The sequence below is a fragment of the Pholcus phalangioides genome, unplaced genomic scaffold (assembly GCF_987345545.1).
Source record: "Pholcus phalangioides strain wild (caught in Gottingen) unplaced genomic scaffold, Ppha-v1.0 ptg000009l_1, whole genome shotgun sequence".
Classification (NCBI taxonomy): Eukaryota; Metazoa; Arthropoda; class Arachnida; order Araneae; family Pholcidae; genus Pholcus; species Pholcus phalangioides.
In genome coordinates this window covers 14,355,244-14,372,851 of record NW_028301602.1, presented here as the reverse complement: position 1 = coordinate 14,372,851, position 17,608 = coordinate 14,355,244, and the positions used below count along the sequence as shown (strand labels likewise).

The 17,608-nt window shown below is 36.5% G+C and overlaps 1 protein-coding gene across 1 annotated transcript in view; it reads left to right on the top strand.

Annotated features, from left to right (window-relative positions):
* The window catches only part of LOC149081800 (potassium voltage-gated channel protein Shaw-like), a 211,485-nt gene that overhangs the window by 167,567 nt on the left and 26,310 nt on the right, over window positions 1-17,608 (top strand). The window contains exon 4 of the mRNA XM_089235570.1: window positions 3,133-3,727. Coding sequence (XP_089091696.1) covers window positions 3,133-3,727 — 595 coding nt within the window. The remainder of the gene's footprint in view (window positions 1-3,132; window positions 3,728-17,608) is intronic.

Below are 17,608 nucleotides of genomic sequence, written 5' to 3'. Positions count from 1 at the left end.
TGGTTTAAAATCTCGCTTCAAGACTTTTTACTAATTCCTTTTCACTAATTAATGCTCTCCATTTCTTTCCTTACAGAGGCAAAAAGTCGTCAAGCGGGTGCTAGAAATCCCAATGCTACCGCAATGCTTAAATGCAAGAATGACGTCGCTCTCCGCTACCATACGAAGGTTTCTAACAACTGGCAGTTGCGAAGATGAATTTTTGGAAACAGAGAAAATTCATCTGCCTTTGCGGGGAACCTTCGTATGGTAGTGGAGAGTGACGTCATCCTTGCACAAGTCGCCATCTGGTGGCAGCGTCAGCAGTTGTGAGCATGTCCTGAGTCAGGTCCGACCGTCCATATACGTCCCCTGTTCAGTGCACTTGAGCTCCCAGTAAAAATGGAAAGAGTCGTTGCCTTTGTAGTCTAGTGGTTTAGGGCGTTCACCCGGAAAGTGAAAGGACGTAGGTTCGTTTCCCCGCAAAAGCAGTTGAATTTTCTTTCTCTCCAAAAATTCATCTTCGCAACAGCCAGTTGTTAAAAACATTCGTTCAGCAACTAAATTTCACAGTTAATTCCAAAAACTTTCCACGTCAGAGATTGGTGCATTCAGCTTGGAACGATCAATTCTCTCTAACCATTCTCTTGTCCTGTATAACCTTGGTGCCATCTCTTTTCCTTCTGATAAGTGAAATTAGTAAATACTTATGTGTAAAAGATTCTCGCACAGATTCAGTATATTTCGCGTACAGTAGAACCTCATTTATACACGCACAAAAAAATCTAAATACAGTAAACGCTCGATGTAACGACCTTCTTCGGACGAATTTGCAAACGAATTTGAAATGTAACGACCTTCTTCGTCCCATCGAAAGCGGACGTTATATTGCGAGGGTCGTTTATTGAAAAGAAAAACATATGATAGTCGTTTTTATCTCTTTTCTCTTATTTAGCTGCAACCTTTCTTTTCTGACTTGCCAAACTGCTATATATAATGAAAAATCGAGAGGCCTGATTGGTGTACACCGCTCACTTACACCTCCAATCAGCCACAAGGCTTGACTGGCCCACTGTCTAGATAACGATCACTGTAAGATAAGGTCTAGATAAGGATTTATTACGACAACTCTCACATAAAACTGTTTGTTATTCAAAGTAAAAAAACATTAATTCTGATAGTGACTTTTACATCGAAACCTCTCAAGCAGCTAATTTTTTTTTCTTCAACCCCTTCGCGTACAAAATATTCGCGATACATTTGAATGATCTGTATTAGACTCATAAGCGATAAATGTGGTAGCCTTGTTCCCACGTTAAAAAAGAAAGAAAGGGGAAAGAAATAAAAAAAGGAAATAAGGGTGGGGGAGGAACAGTACATAGATAATTTGATAAAAGATTATTATTACAGTAACTTGCTTTTCGCCCAACATCTACAAACTTGTAGTTTTCTTTTTACTTGTTCTATTTCTCACTTCTATGCACAATGCATAGTAGAAGGATTAGTTCTAAGAATGATATATTATATATGTGAGGGTGAGGACACCATGGACAACGAGGAGGATGGAAAACAGAGGAGAACCACCACCATCGTTATCTCAGTCGCTCGTTATCTCGTTGAGATATCACGATGGTGGTGGGAGTACAGAGAGGAGGAACGCACAGAACTTTTTTTTTCATAGGGCTACAATAATCCTTACCGATGAGGAAAAAGGAAAGAAGAAACAGTCACCTGAAATATGAATTAATTCCACTGACTTTCCACTGGATGTAATATTACGCCCCAGATCATATAGGGGTTAATATTTCTGATGATGCATTAGGAGTCTTCAACGCGTGACCCGTAGGCCTCATTTGGCCCTCGGAGCTTTTTTGTCGTGGCCCACCGATCATTTTCAATAAATGATTGAAAACATTCGATAACGATTAATTCTAAGATTAACTAGTAGGTTAATTCTATAATTAAATAGTTATTATCCGTGGCTTCACTCGCGTGGATTTGGTAAATTACTTGGCGATGAGATTTCCCCCAAATAACATTTAAACTCCACATGGGATGGGGGTTGAATTTTCAGAAATCCGTCTTAGTAGGTATCTACATTATAAAATGTAATGCTAACCAAATTTCATATTTATAGCTTCAGCGGTTTCGGCTTAACAATGATTGTCCCATATAACCTTTGAACCACTTAATGAGCCCCCCCCCTTAAAGGTACAAATTTAGAAAATCCCGTCTTAGCTAGTCTCTAAATTACGAAATAAAAACACTACTGCTACTACTTAAACGTACATGCAGCTCGAACAAATTCCTCTACGGAATTTCTAAAGAATCGGCACATGTCGGAATGTGTGTTTTGAGTGTATGTGTGGCCCTAACGTATTTATATTGTCGAGATGCGCTTGTTTCGTGTTCATGCTGCCATCTGTCTTGCGTTTTCTGAAGTAAAGACGGAAACGCTTGGATTTTCGTGTTATGTCATTATCGTGTGGTAGATCTGCCTGCTTCCTGCGGAGAGACATTTTCGAATGGGATACCGTCTCGCATTTGCGCGTCAAAGCTGGAAAACCGCAGAAAACCAACTTCAGCCGACCACCATTGTGCCGCCAACGAGGTTCGAACTTGGATCCTGAGGACGATGAGTCCAGCACGATGCCCACACGACCGCACAGCGTCAAATAAAAACACTGATCAAATTTCAAATTTATAGTTTCAATGGTTTTGGCTCTCTACGTGATTTTCTCTATAAAAACTTCAGAGCCCTTTAGGAGTGGAATTTCGAGCGAAGAAACCCCCCCCCCTTATTTAGTCTTTGCATCATTAATTGTAACTACTGGCCAAATTTCATATTTATAACGTCAGAGGTTTTTGCTTGGCGTGGTTAACTCCCTTAGGAGGCGAATTTGAAAGGAAAAAAACCCTTCTTAGTGAGTCTTTACGTCATGAAATAAAACTACTGACCAAATGAGATTGACAAATGATCATTTTTGGATTCTTCTTACACTTATACCCGCGGGATTCGTGGGTAATTTTAATTTGGCCCGCGGTATCTGAAAGGTTGATGATATACATGTTATATACATATTTTAACTTAGAATTCAGTTGGATATTTTGATGTGGATATAACCGTGATAGTAATGTCTTGGTTCTGTTTAGAAGCTCGCATCTGACCTGGAGAACGCTGACGTGCTGGACTTCTTCAGCATCATACGGATCTTCCGGCTGTTCAAACTGACTCGCCACTCCAGGGGCCTGAAGATACTCATCCACACGTTCAAAGCGAGTGCGAAAGAACTCTTCCTGCTCGTGTTCTTTTTGGTGCTGGGGATAGTGATATTCGCGTCGCTCGTGTACTACGCCGAGAGACTCCAGGCGAATCCGCGGAACCACTTCACAAGCATTCCAGAAGGTCTGTGGTGGGCGCTCGTCACGATGACCACTGTGGGATACGGCGACATGGTACCGAAGACGTACGTCGGTATGTTGGTCGGTGCCCTGTGCGCCCTCGCGGGTGTGCTGACCATAGCCTTACCGGTGCCGGTGATAGTGTCGAATTTCACGATGTTCTATTCGCACACGCAGGCACGTGAGAAACTGCCCAAGCAGCGGAGGCGCGTCCTTCCCGTCGAACAGGTCCGGGTCCGACCTCTCAGAACTGGAGGAGCCGGTGGACCAGGTCCTCATCATAGGAGGATGAACGCCATCAAACACCACCACCCAGCGGCCTTGAAGGATTACAGCAACAAAACAGGTAAATACCACATCAAGTGATTTATATATGCAATAAACGCCGCTCATTAGAATCACGGATTTTTTTTTCATTCGGGTGTTATTCCTTCCGCTGAATAAGGAATAGACCAATATATCATAACATGAGAAAAAGTTCGTTTATAGTTATCATGACTGTCTTCAACATTATCTTTTTTTCGTCATTTTTTTTCTCTTTTTGCGTATTTTGAAGCTAAGGTTGAAACAGATTAATTTTTCCCCAAGAAGTTATTGTTATCAATCAGTAAGCCTATGTAGGAGGTCGGAAGACTTTTTCATTGACAACAATTTCCATACTCAGTTCACAATGTCCTGAACGAGCCGTAATAGTTGTTATGATCCCTGTATGTGTAGCGCTTCTTTTGCAATTTTTTCCCCGTAGCGAAGGCATGTGTAAGGTAAAAACGGACGAAGAATTGGAGAAGTCCCTTTCTCTCCAATTCTTGGTCCGTTTCTTTCAATTGACCACTTCATAGTTCCTCGACCGGAAGACTTTCACAAGGGAATCTATAAAACGTACCGCACATCATAAGAAGTATTATATACACACACGTACTTTGAAAATGCACACACATTATTTGGACAGTTCCATTCTAACTCCTCACAAGCAATTTCTCAGTAAAACAAATTTAGATTAATGAAAGAGGCGGGGGGGGGGGGATTCCTGTTTCCAAACAATTGAAAAAAAAAACCCTGATTTAAAATTTCGAAACCTGTTTCATGGGAAAGAAAAACAGAGTTGTCCCGTGTGACCAAACAGGGCGTATGGTCATCTTGCTTACAACTGGAATTTTTTTAGGATATAGCTATCGATCGGTTACTGTTATCAGAAACCCCGAGTCCTGGTGTGATCACAATAAGCTGTGTTTGCACTGTATTTCCACTTCCGAAATACCAATCTCACTAATACCATTTTTGGTCTCCGATTCCAAATGAAATACGCTAATCTCCAACGCCAATTTATAATTAGTTCGGGAATTAAAAGGTGTATAGTTTCAATCTAAAGTCAGACTGTCATTGAAACATACACGATGCTTCAAAAATTTTGAAACTTTAATCCGCTTTTGCGAAATTCCGCCAATTCAAATTATAGGGACATTCGGAGCAATTTCCAAAACCGGATCCGAATTCTCAATATAATTGTCAGAAATTCTTGAGGATCATCAATGACGTCGTCTGTCTCTACGGAACGAAATAATTGATTCCAAATTTCATCTTAACTTCGTCGTGACTAAGAAATATGATACTTTCAGGAATATAACAACGCGAAAGGGGGAATCAAAACCTTATGTTTCCGAAATTAATTTATTCGAAAATATTTAATTTCTGAAATTCTTTAGAACTCGTCGACTAATTGAACAATTAATTATGGAACATGCATTAGTCATGAGATAGGTGTTCCTTATATTTAAGATTTTTAATGAAGGGATTATTCCGTTTATTTCTAAAGTTCAATAGAAATAAAAGCAAGAGTTCTGTGTCATTTGCTGCCTTCTTTATTGTTATTATTATTTAATAATACTTATTATTTTATTCTCTTATATATTTTTCTCCTTGTAAATCAGAATTTGCTCCACCACTCACCTCCGGGCCAATGAGCTTATATCGCGTAATCGACAGAGTCTGGTCCTGCTCGGTCTGTTCTGTTATGTTTTGCCATCCATCTTCTAATTCGGAAATGATAAACTGGAAAATTAAGTGAATATTTTTCTGAGTGGTGAAACTTTGCGAAAAGAAGAGTTTCTCGCATCTATACTTCGAGTTTGGAAACATTCCAGAAGTGCCACACTTTCTTGAAGAAAGATGTTGCTAAGACCACCTAATTAGTATAGACCAGCCTAATTTTTGATTGATCACTGACCAATTCCCTTACTCTTTAGATCACTCTTTCGGTCCCTCTGGTCAATCGCATGCTTGCACACCTTCTTGGTCACTTTTTTGATCGCTGTTCCATCGAGACTTCACTCTGTAGGTCACTCCCATGTTTACACATTGAGTCAATATTTTAATCACTTCCCTGTGCTCACATACTCACTTTTCTGGTTGCTCTTCCACCGAGTCTTTGCTTTGTAGGTCACTCCCATGCTTACACGCCAAGTCACTATTTCAATCACTTCCGTGCTCACACGCTCTTTTGATAAGTTACTGTACATGCACACTTTCTTGATCACTCACCAAATTGTTCCCTCACTCTCTGGAACACTCCTTTAGTCATCCACATGCTTGCATATTGTTTTCGTCACTCAAATGCTTACAAACTCTCTAGGTAAGAAGTTCTCAATATGTGGTCCATGTGTTTTTCCAAGGGGCTCCGTGGCAACTCCAGAACAATAAAATAAATAAGTAGATCTGATAAACAAATTAAAAAAAAAAAAAAGAGGCCTACGGGGATACAACAGAAATTATTGAGTAAAAACGGCTCCGTACGAAAAAGGTTGAGAACCGCTGATATAGGCCAAACTTATCTCATGACCGACACAAACTACGACAAATCACCTCGAAGCAATTTAGAACCCACAAAGAATACGTCAACAACAAAATACCTCCACACGAAGAGTACTATTATACTAACCGCTCTATCAGAAGCTTGAGCAAAAATGAGTTTGGAATTTCTGCTGGCTTTTGTATAATTAATCAATTAGCTCTCATGTACAGAAGATGACAACGATGCCAAAAAAATTATATGATCAGACAGGGAAGAAAACCATTTAATTTTTTTTCCAGGTGTCATTTATCAAACGAACTGAAATTTTTCATAAGGAATCAAAAAATTTCAGAAAAAAAACCAACCTGTTCCAATGTTTTCTAATGTTATGCTAGTACGAAAGAGTTTCGGTACTTTCGACAGTATTACGACATAAATACAGTATTTTTTGTCGGTATTGGCCATGGTTCATTTTTTTCCCTACTGTATTGGTACCCGTATATACGACTTTCGTACAAGGAAAACATCAATCTGTATATGTGAAGGGGGAAAAAAATAAAAAGTTACTTCAAAAACCTTTTACGGATATTTTCGCAAGATTCGGCCGAACATCACGGACAACGACCATTTATCAAGATCGCCAGAGAAAGTGAGCGAGAGAAACACAAGCCTTTCATTACATTACCTTACGCTGCAGAAGCGTTACCAATATTGCCGGTATAAAATAGTGAATAAAGTTAGAGAGAGAGAAAACACATGATTTTCTTTCTTTAAACATGCATTGTGTGCGTGTGTGCGTGCGCGCGCGCGTGTATTACATTTCGAAACTTCAACATCTTTCGGGTATTAATAATATAACCACACATACATGCAACTCAAATTCCTTACATGATGTTGATTCATTTTGACTTGGGTGGCCGTATATTTGAAAAAAAAGCACGGGACGTTGCCGTTGCCAATATTCGAGAAAAAATTTGGCAATTGGTGGCGAAACCTCAACAAAATAAAATGTATTTCTCAAGAAAATAGTTGGGAAAAAAAAATGGGATAAATGAAGAGAGAAGCTACGACATATAAATACAGTATTTTTAGGCGATATTGACCATAGTTCGTGGACATAGGCTGGCGTTTTATGCGTGTGTGATTAACTCTAATTCTAGAAATTTCTCGGCAAAACACCATAAAAAACAGAAGAAAAGAACAAAAAGTACCATTATATCCTGGGTAGTTGCTTTTGCATCGACAATTGTTATTGTATAATGGAATCAGCTGGGAACGACAATTAGTGTCGTCTTAGCCGAGGCGTCGCTACAACCAAGGATGTTATACCCGAGTTTGGCTGAAAGTTTGGATATGTTACGGGGTTACGGTCAAATCCTGAAAATGGCTGGAGATCCCTGTAATAGTAATATCAATCCTCCTATGCCTAAGATATCGATATCCCGATTCCTTGAATATCGTTAGGGTTTCCATAACTGACCATAATCATCACACAAAAAATAAACCAAGTTAGCAATGAGCCGGAATCATGCCTTTTCTTTATGGCCAGGGATCTCCACTTCACAAACTATGTTGCTAAAGCCCGAATTTCGGACGACATTGGCCGGGTCAACTGTCAAGCCATTTCGCGCTTTAGGCTTAGCATATGTCATCTTTAGCAAGTATAGTGATTTACGAGACCGCATGAATTTGATATCATTGATAAAACTATTATTGTTTTAATATATTCGCCATATAAATTAATTAATTTCATCTTTAAAATATTGAAATCAAAGGAAATCCATGAAAAAAATATTTTATTGCCGAAAATATGCATAAATATGATTAGGAATGAGAACTTTTTTATGAATCATACATCTCTTATGCAATAAGAACGTAACATTAAATCATGAAAACCCATGCACATAAAAGAAGTTATTAATTTCAACCAATAAATAATTTCGCAATCATTTTTCTCGAAAAGCCAATTTGACAGCAATTTAGGGGGGGGGGAATTTTTTTTGGTAACCGAAGATCTCTTCATCTTTTAATCCTCATCATAAGGAAAAAGAAATATTTAATACTTTTCCCAATTTCTTCTTGTTACACCGGAAAAAGTAAAAATTCCCAAACAGAAACGGGAAAGCTTATTTTTTTTTTAAAGCATTAATTATTCATATTTTCAACATGGACGGAATTACAATGCATAATTTAAACGTTGAATGCTGACGTGGTTAAGGAATACAAATTGCCGAAGTGTTCTCTCATTATTATATATATATATTTTTTTTTTCATTTCCAACTCATTATCTTGAATATTTTCTTTTCTTATGAGAATTTGAGATTTTGGAGATGAAAAGATAACGAATTTGGATACTTGACGGCAATTTACTTTTTTTTTGTATAATGTAAATTTATAGATCGGATTTCTCATTCTTTACAAATATGAGAATTTTACATTGGTCGGATCAATTTTTATCACCTGATTAGTTTCAGTTTGGCAATAAAAATCGTGTTACGTGTATACTTGACGAAATTCTGAGGAAAAATTGATTTATACAGGGTGGTTATGAATAAGTTGATACTAGTCAGACGTATGTAGCGCCTATTTTGATGGAGGTATTTGGATGAAACTTGGTATAGCTACGGAGAAATAATGTAAATAATCATTATTCATCATGTATTATGTCATTTTTTCGCCTGTAAATAACCATTAATGCAATTCTCTTTAATATCGCCAAGTTGGCACGTTTGGAGATGGCAATAAGCTAGCAATGCCATAATGCCAAACAAGAAGTGTAAAGATGTCACGCGAATCGTCGAGATTTTTCTAGAAGGAAAATTCATTAAAACGAAATAATTCAATTTTTGACCATGGGGTGAAAAAGTGGTGCTGTTTACCGCAGTTATATTTTTCCCGTGGTACAAATGGTAATTAATTTAAATTAAGGTAAAAAATTAATTTTTCACTTTGTGATAAAAAATCGAACTATCTTTTTACTGAATCTTCTTTTTCCCCCATGGTCCATATCCTCTACAACAAGTTTCATCAAAATATCTCAACATGAATGGGCGTTACAAAAGTCTGAGTAGTGTTAGTTTACGTATAACCACCCTGTATCTAAGAATGTAAAGCTTAATTATTTATTAAGATCTTTGTGGGAGGGGAGAAAATCCATTCTACTTTGTATTCTGAAGCTCGTGAATCATAAACGTGATTTGTCATTCGTTGAATCTATTATATTTAAACTTATTATTTTTTACTCATTATGACGACCATGCGTTATTGCGACCATTCCATTATAACGGCCGATACCAAGGGTTCTCAAACCGCGGCGCCATGGTGCACCTTTAGCCATCGTCAAGGGCGGTGATACTGACAAAGGTTTTTTGAAAATATCATTTGTTAACAGCTTTGGCGAGTCGAAAGCGAGTTGAAATAGGGAAAGGGGGGCACCGCGGGTGGGAAAGTTTGAGAACCTCTGACCTATATACGATATACTCCAAATTTTTCTCATATTTTCTTTCACCTTGTTATTTTCCATCTTGTATAACGACCTACAAAGACCATTCAGTCCAATTAAATGCCCAAACTCAGCTCTTCCCACCCCGTTTTATAAAGAAATGTTTTTCGTAGTAAAAAGATATTAGAGAATTTACATTGTAGAAAAGATGATATATTGAAGAATTCGGTACAAAAGTGTTCGTGCGTGATAATTAATTGCAGTTGACTTATAACGACCTTCCCTTCTCCCCCGTTACATAGAAAATTGGGGTTGTACTGGAAGGTCGTTACATCGAACGTTTGCAAAGAAAATTAGCTTTTTAAAATAATTAATATTTGGAAGGAATAAAAAGAAAGGTATACTATTCATTTCGTTGTAATGTAAGCAGTTACAGCGAAAATGCGTCAGATTATAAACTAATAATAATAAAATTGTAATAACCAATTACATGCACGCACCTACGTACCTAACTCAAATATCAAATGTCAAGTTCATTTTGGCAAACGAAAAACACTGGTTCTGGTCGGTTATTTGCAGGAAAAATGCGCGGGGGGGGGGGGCAGAACAGAATTTGGACGCTGTATTAGATTGAATGATCTTTGTAGGTCGTTATATTGGAATGGAAAATAACATGAAACTAATACGAAAAAAATTGGGACTAATCGTACTAGTCATTGCAATGGAACGGTTGCAATAACACGCGTCATTATAATGAGCGTCGACTGTGTATCACCGTTTTATAATTATTTTCTTACCTGATGCATTTTCATAGCAACTGCTTAGATATTAAAACAAAAAATTAATATAATTTTTTATACCGTCCTAATATGAATTCATATAAAAATGAAGCTGATTTTCAGAACACCGAAGCAAAACGCCGATGTTACTAGACGCTCTTGGAAAAATGAAAACATGTAACGAAGTTAAAAACTAAATTCAAAACGATTTTCAGCTACGTATTAAAAAATATATATCGTTGTAGCCGTTTTAAAATCTCTCTAAAAACATCGTTATAGTGAGATTTATCGTAGTAGAGGATAGCGTTGCATATTGAGAGGTGTTAGACTATAGGCAATTCCAAACAAAACTTGAAAAAAATCTTGTTATAGAGTGATTTATCGCTACATCAAATGTCGTTGTAGTGAGGTTTCCTTGCATACACGAAAAAAATTTGGGAAAGAAATTTTTAGGTTGCTTTGCCACGAAATTATATAAATTGACTCTGAAATTTATGTACATTTTTAATAAATATCATTTTGTTATATAATCAGACACTGTTCTGAAAGTTAAGAAAATCAAAATTTTTCGTAAATAGTGAAATATTTTCTATCTGCAAATTTTTTCTACTCTTTGAGCTTTTTTAATTTATTTAATCTAACAATTTTAAAATTCAACTCTTAACCTAGGTAAGAAAGTTCGGCTCAAAATTATGAAAAGAATTACTTCTCCTTTTAAAACTTCTAATTTCTTCGATAAGCGATTCGTGAATATGATGCTCCGGTGATCATAGGGGAACCTAAATTTGTTTTAGTGCTCTAATAAACACAAAAGTGTATATTTGGTGTTTCCTTCTCCTTCAGGTTGTAAGTACCTCCATAATAATATACTACAGAGGAGGATACTGGATGTTTGTTCATGGTGAAACAATCAACTAGTTCAATGCGGTAATCAAATAAAACGCTTGTAACAGCCTAAGGTCCGATATTACAGCGAGAGTTTGCAAAGAAAAACTTTTGAATGTTCTACTTGAATCGTTCTAATTGACTTCATTAGACGATTTTTCTAGTTAACAGCTAGTAATTGGATTGAATGTGAGCTGACGCTTCAAGCGATTTCTCATCTCAACGGTTTATCGTTTTTAGTATCTCGATGGCTGATTAGATGCTAATGCTTTTAGGACTTTCCGACAACAGTCTGCGTTGCTCTAAAATATACTAACTGAAGTAAATAATGAAGTAACTGAAGTAATAACTGATTCCAATAAGTAGCGATGCCTTTAACATTAATATATTAATAACAACGTACGAAAAAGTGAGTAAGGGTATTGAGGTAAGTGGAACCGCGCTTTTCTCATTAGTGCAAATTCAACTTACTGCTGCACCTATGTTGGAGAATTCAACGAAACTTCTTAAAGATATAGCAGCAGGTTTTTTGGTATACATGTTTTTTTAGGGCTAATGTATTGATCATATGATCATTTTTGTCGCACCACGGTCATTTTCTGTACACGAGGGCTAATTAGACCGGGACCTAAAATTTATTGCCGGTTCCGAACGGCAGGCTTGTTTTTTATACTCATAGAGAGGTTGGTGCGCTAACCACTAGATGGGGACTCCCTGCGGTAGCAATTTTTTCTGTGGTCTTGTCGCCGTTTCTGTTGTACCCCTGTGTCAGGAAAGTTTTCTGACAAGGACGAACCGGGTATCGAACTCGCGACACCTCTAAACATCCTTTTGTACTTTAGGCAAGTATCTTATCGACATGGGCTACCACACTCGCTAATGTATTGAGCTTATTTCATTTTTTGCATTGCTCCTTCTTTAACATTAGTTTTACTTTTGGATGGTGATAGCACCGCCCCCGCCTCGTAAATATTAACCGACGTTATAAAGAGGCAAATGAGAATGATAATGTGAGTCCTCTGACTATCAAACTTGAGAAGTGAATGAAAGGACAGAATTTCATCACTTCTAATCATACTTCTGCATTAAATAATAGGTCGTTTATAGTTAGATGTAGTACCGGGTTTCTTCTAAATTTTGCTTTCTCTCTTAGCATTGACTATTTGCCCAATAAACATCTTTACTGACTTGCAAAATTGACAGAAACACTATTAACCAATATTGCTTCTGGAATGGTTTTCATCACTATACTTATGAAGTTTCAGTTCATGTGTCAATCATTAATTAAGCTGAGTATACTGCCCCTACTCTGGCTTACGTAGTGCCCGTTGTGGTGGACGTATAACATTGAAGCTTGGTATGTATATTATTTGGACCATGGGAAAAATATAACTATGACAAAAAGCGCCACTTTTTCACCTGGTAAAAATTGTGCACTATTTTTTTATTTATTCAATCTTTATTTTCTCCATGGCCCATATATTTTATATACTAAGTTTCATCAAAATAATTTCCATCGCAATGGGCGCTACAATCGTCTGAGTAGCGTCAGTTTATTTATAACTACCCTGTAGAATACGTTTTTATCTCGAAAAAGTTGATTTTCCTTGTAGGTGTCTTTTTTCGAAAGTTGCTGAAATTTTACGTGATCAGAGTCGTGTCCAATTTGGCGCATCATAAAATAGCACCAAATTGAGGGATTGTAATTAAAATTGAACATATAACTACTTCGCTAAGCAAAATTCCATCTGTTCACAAAAACATGAAAAAATCAGGACAAAAATTTTACATATTACTCTTATATATATGTGTTACGGTAAATGTGATAAATCGGATAATAATAACCGGTTATTATTCATAAACTCCACACTAAATAATTAGGTTGACACTTTCATGTGTTGTTGCAATTGAACATATACTAACAGCACCAATTTACATCCATTTTTTGCAAACAAAGAAAAAATTCAACACCTTTTTATGAGGGTGAAACATTTAGAGGGTTAAATTAAATTCCAGAATAAACTAAAGAGACAAAAGACGTCAGTAAGATAGGTTTACAAAATTTTATGTAGAAGCTCTGTTTGTCACCGCCTGGACTTCAATTCTATTTACTATCTTATATCCATATTCACCGAACTAAAATTAGCTTCGATTCCATCAACGGCATCTAAGACAGTTCTTGCGTAACATTTCCCCGAAACTCATTTCAGACGTGTTTCCCTTTCCGAGAATACTATTCCTGATATCGAGAATATTCCTAACAGGATCGGCACAAACTTGTTCGAATAATTTGGATTCTGTTTCTTTCTGACAAGTCAGCGTAACTAGCAAAATAATAATCCTCCTTTGATGCAATTGATTTATTTGCATAAAAGAACCGGCATACTTTTAATTTCATGAATATTTTTGCAGCAAACAGGCTTTTCAAAATTGTTTGCATAGCGGATATCTTCGAGACCGTACTTAGGAAACATACTTTCAATTGCAAAAAAGCTTTCAAATGACGCGCAGTTACTTAAAATCTAAAAATAGGTTTGTGGGGTCGTGTACATAAAAAATTAAAGAAATTAACACTTTACACAATCCCCGTGAGATGAAACTTCCAATTATTGATACGTATGTAAATCCTGCTTTGAAAATTCATCTGCAATAAATTTCATATTTTTAAATGCAATATTTATCGAGATATTAAATATATAAAACAACTATGTTTTGGCAACTTGCAACAAAAATAGTGTTAGACCAATGTTGAGAAAACAATGTTAAAACTAAAATGTTAAAAGAAATTGTTAAAAGACAAAAATGTTTTATAAATTTTTCCCAAACGTTCACTCTTTAAAGAGGTTTGTATTTTTTTTCGGATTTCCGACATTTTTTTCTCAAATTTAGTTTTTTTAAGTTTTTTTTAATGTTTAATATTTGTTAAGTTTCAATAATTGAAATTTATATCCCGTTTTGAAAATTATTTTGCAAAAAACTAGTTTTTAAATGCAATATTTATCGACAAATCGCTATGTTTTAGCAACTTATCACTGAGTTGGTGAGTTTTGATCAGCTCAAAAGTTACCATTTTTACGGATTGTACACAAATAGAAAGGGAACTCAAAACCATCTTTTTTTTTTATTCACAATAAATGGAAATTATATTTTTTGACGATCACAGACTTTTTACAACTTCGAATTTAATCTAAATTTCGTAATTCGTGAACCACATCCTCAATCATTGGCGATAAATACTGAAACCTTCAAAGTCAAATATCACTGTTAATTTTACATTTAAAAATATGCTATTTTTTTGTCAGTGTCTCCTCAAAGCCACATTTACATTTCACTGATTGGAAGTTTTAGCCTGCACAGGGTCTACATAAAAATTTAATTTCCCCCCCCCCTTTTTTTTTCTTCTATGTATACGACTCCTTGGGAAATTTAAGACATTTTTAGCAACTGCACGTCATTTGAAAACTTTTTGTAATTGAAAGTATGTGTTTTTCCCCTAAAGTCAACGGTGACAGAGATATCGACCGCGAAAAAAATTGGGACAGCCTGTATAGTGAATTCGTGAGAATTTATTCTCGTGAAGTTATTCTCTATAGTAGAAAACAATGAATTAGAAGCAAGTTCTTTACCTACCGAGCCTAGGGCGACCACCGATGGATGGAGCCTTCATTTCCCACCCAACTCCACTGGTTGGAAATTGCCGTATGGCGATATATGACCGAAGTTGGTGTGCGGTGTAGTAGTAGTAGCAGTAGTAGTGGAAAACAATGGGGTCTAAGAATTGTATGCCAACAACTATTCCAGTGGAGTTGTCAGTATAAACGATTTCAACATCAAAAAGTGGTCCAATGCATTTATGCAGGCGCACCGATCCGGAATATTATCAACTAGGTAATGAAATGTTACAGCAATCAGATACATGCGTCGATTTAGATATTGCAATGAGCCGCATCCTGGATTTTGCTGATCATTATCATGGCACAGTCTGCAAAGCTAACATAATTTTATACATGTTATGTACGGCATACTTATTATACAAGTATGATGCGCATACGTTGTCATATGCTTTATGTGTGTACGTTCGCCGGACTCTAGAGTTCTGTTCGCAAGTACGGGGCCCTTACAAAATTAAGGTCATAAAGCTCCTTCAAAAATCACGGATGTCTGATAACAGAGAATGGCGTAGAACCGCTGCAGATCTGAAGATGTGCAACAAACTAGTCCACCAAATGGTTTATCCACCATCGGATAACGTTTCTTCGAGATCATAGACAAGTTGACCTACGGAGGCATCGCTTCTGAATAAGAACAACAACGGCAAGAAGAGATTGCTTTTTCCTCGGATTCAGATGCCGTGTGGCGAGAATACGGAACAGTCTGCCATCATGACTTGCATGCGTCTCCTACGCAAGATTTGCTTCCGCTATTGAGGATTTCGACTTGGCTCCGTATACGAAATGCTTTCCCTCCTGACCATTATTTCTAATTATTTTTATATTCTATTCATTAATATTTTATTTTTTATTATTACTTTTCCAGTGTAAGTGCATTTCATGCCCTCTGGGTTATTGCAAATAAATAAATAAATAGAAAATTGTTTTCAACGAAAGAGAATTTAATGACCATTACAGCGGCAATCCCGAGATATCTCGTCTGACTTGATCTGTTTATTATATGGTATTCCCGAAATATCTCGGGTTCTTAAAACGCTCTCATATATTTCGGCATCCCCGAGCCCAGATACTGTCACAAATTTTCTTTTCCTGAAATCATGTTTTGCTTTCGCCGTTCTGTCTATCAACTGCCAGTGGACGGAATCGGCTTCTGTTCAAAGTCTGATAACGGAAGGAAAGGAAGACGATGGTTTTTCTCTTCCCTTCTAGTTAATATAGGATTATTGCGTACAGCCGCTTATTTTCAAGATGAAATTTTTTTTTTTCGATTGGGCTCTTTTTCTCCCTCTTCCTTGGGAAAGTATTTATCAGCACACGCCCAATCGAAAAAAAATTTTCTCTTGAAAATAAGTGGCAATTTCTAGAAGATTTAATGATTTCTACTGTGGCAGTTATGATGCGGATCAGGTAAATTTTATAAACCGCTTATAAAGGGTTAGTAGAGCATTGTTTTGAAATTTATTGATAAAAATGTTCAAAACGATTTCCTCCCCTCCCCCAGCGTTCATAATTTTCATTTTCAATACTATCGTTGCATTAGGAACTTGTCTGATAACCGCTAAAAACAGTCAAACTCGGTTGTAACGACAATATTCCATGAAATTTTGTCACTATAACCGTAATGTGGTGACAACCGAGGTTGACGTCTTCAATACCTTTTGAACATTAAAAATTCAGTAATCAGATGCGGTCAAAAGTTTAAATTTCGCAACTATAAGGATGGCCATATCTCACTGATGCGGGAAATTGGACACACACACAGGACATCGCCAATTCTCACCAATAATGTTGTCATTTGTCGGAAAAACCACAAATTATTGCTTTTATGAGCCAGCCATTGCCAGTAAATGAAGTTCAAATGCAAGTCAGTAGTGAATTAAAATGCATTCACGAAAGAAAAAGTTTTCACATGTGAAAAATATGAAAAACATGGCACATATATGTGTGATGAAGGCTTCTACTGTATTTATATAAAGTCATATGCATTACAATATAATTTCTGATTTTAGTGAAGAAAATAACTTCAGATCTGAAAAAAACCGTAAAAACGGGACATTTTTATTTGAGAGAAGTCGGAGGGAATGAAATTGCGGGAAAATATAGGAATGGTCCGTTCACGTATCATACAAATGAGCAAGGCGAACATAATATTTTTTTCAACATTAGGTATCAACAATGGAAAAAATGTTGCCTTTAAGCTCCTGTTCTAGGAATCTCTAGGAAAAAACACAGTAAAATCAAAAGCAAAGGCAACGAAAACAAGCTGTATAGTAAAGGCAATATCAAACAAGGCACATCAATATTTTTCTCTATGGGAATTAGCCAGCACCACCAATTATATTATGTATATAGACATTATAGTCAAGATGCTGTTAAAACCGAGTTTGATTGTATATAGACTATCTGTTAGGATTATGACTACGGTCAAATCCCGTTATAACGAACTCCAAGAGACCGGAGAAATCCCTTCGTACAAATGAAATTTCGTTATAAAGGAATTCCAGATCTTTGCATTGTTCCTATGTCAACTTATTTGGGGGATTAGAAAACTGTTCGTTAAAACGAGATTTTCCCTATAATGCTATTCGTTAAAACGAGATTCGACTGTATCTGTATGGATATGTGAAGAAAAATATGAAACATGCTTAAATATAACGCCTA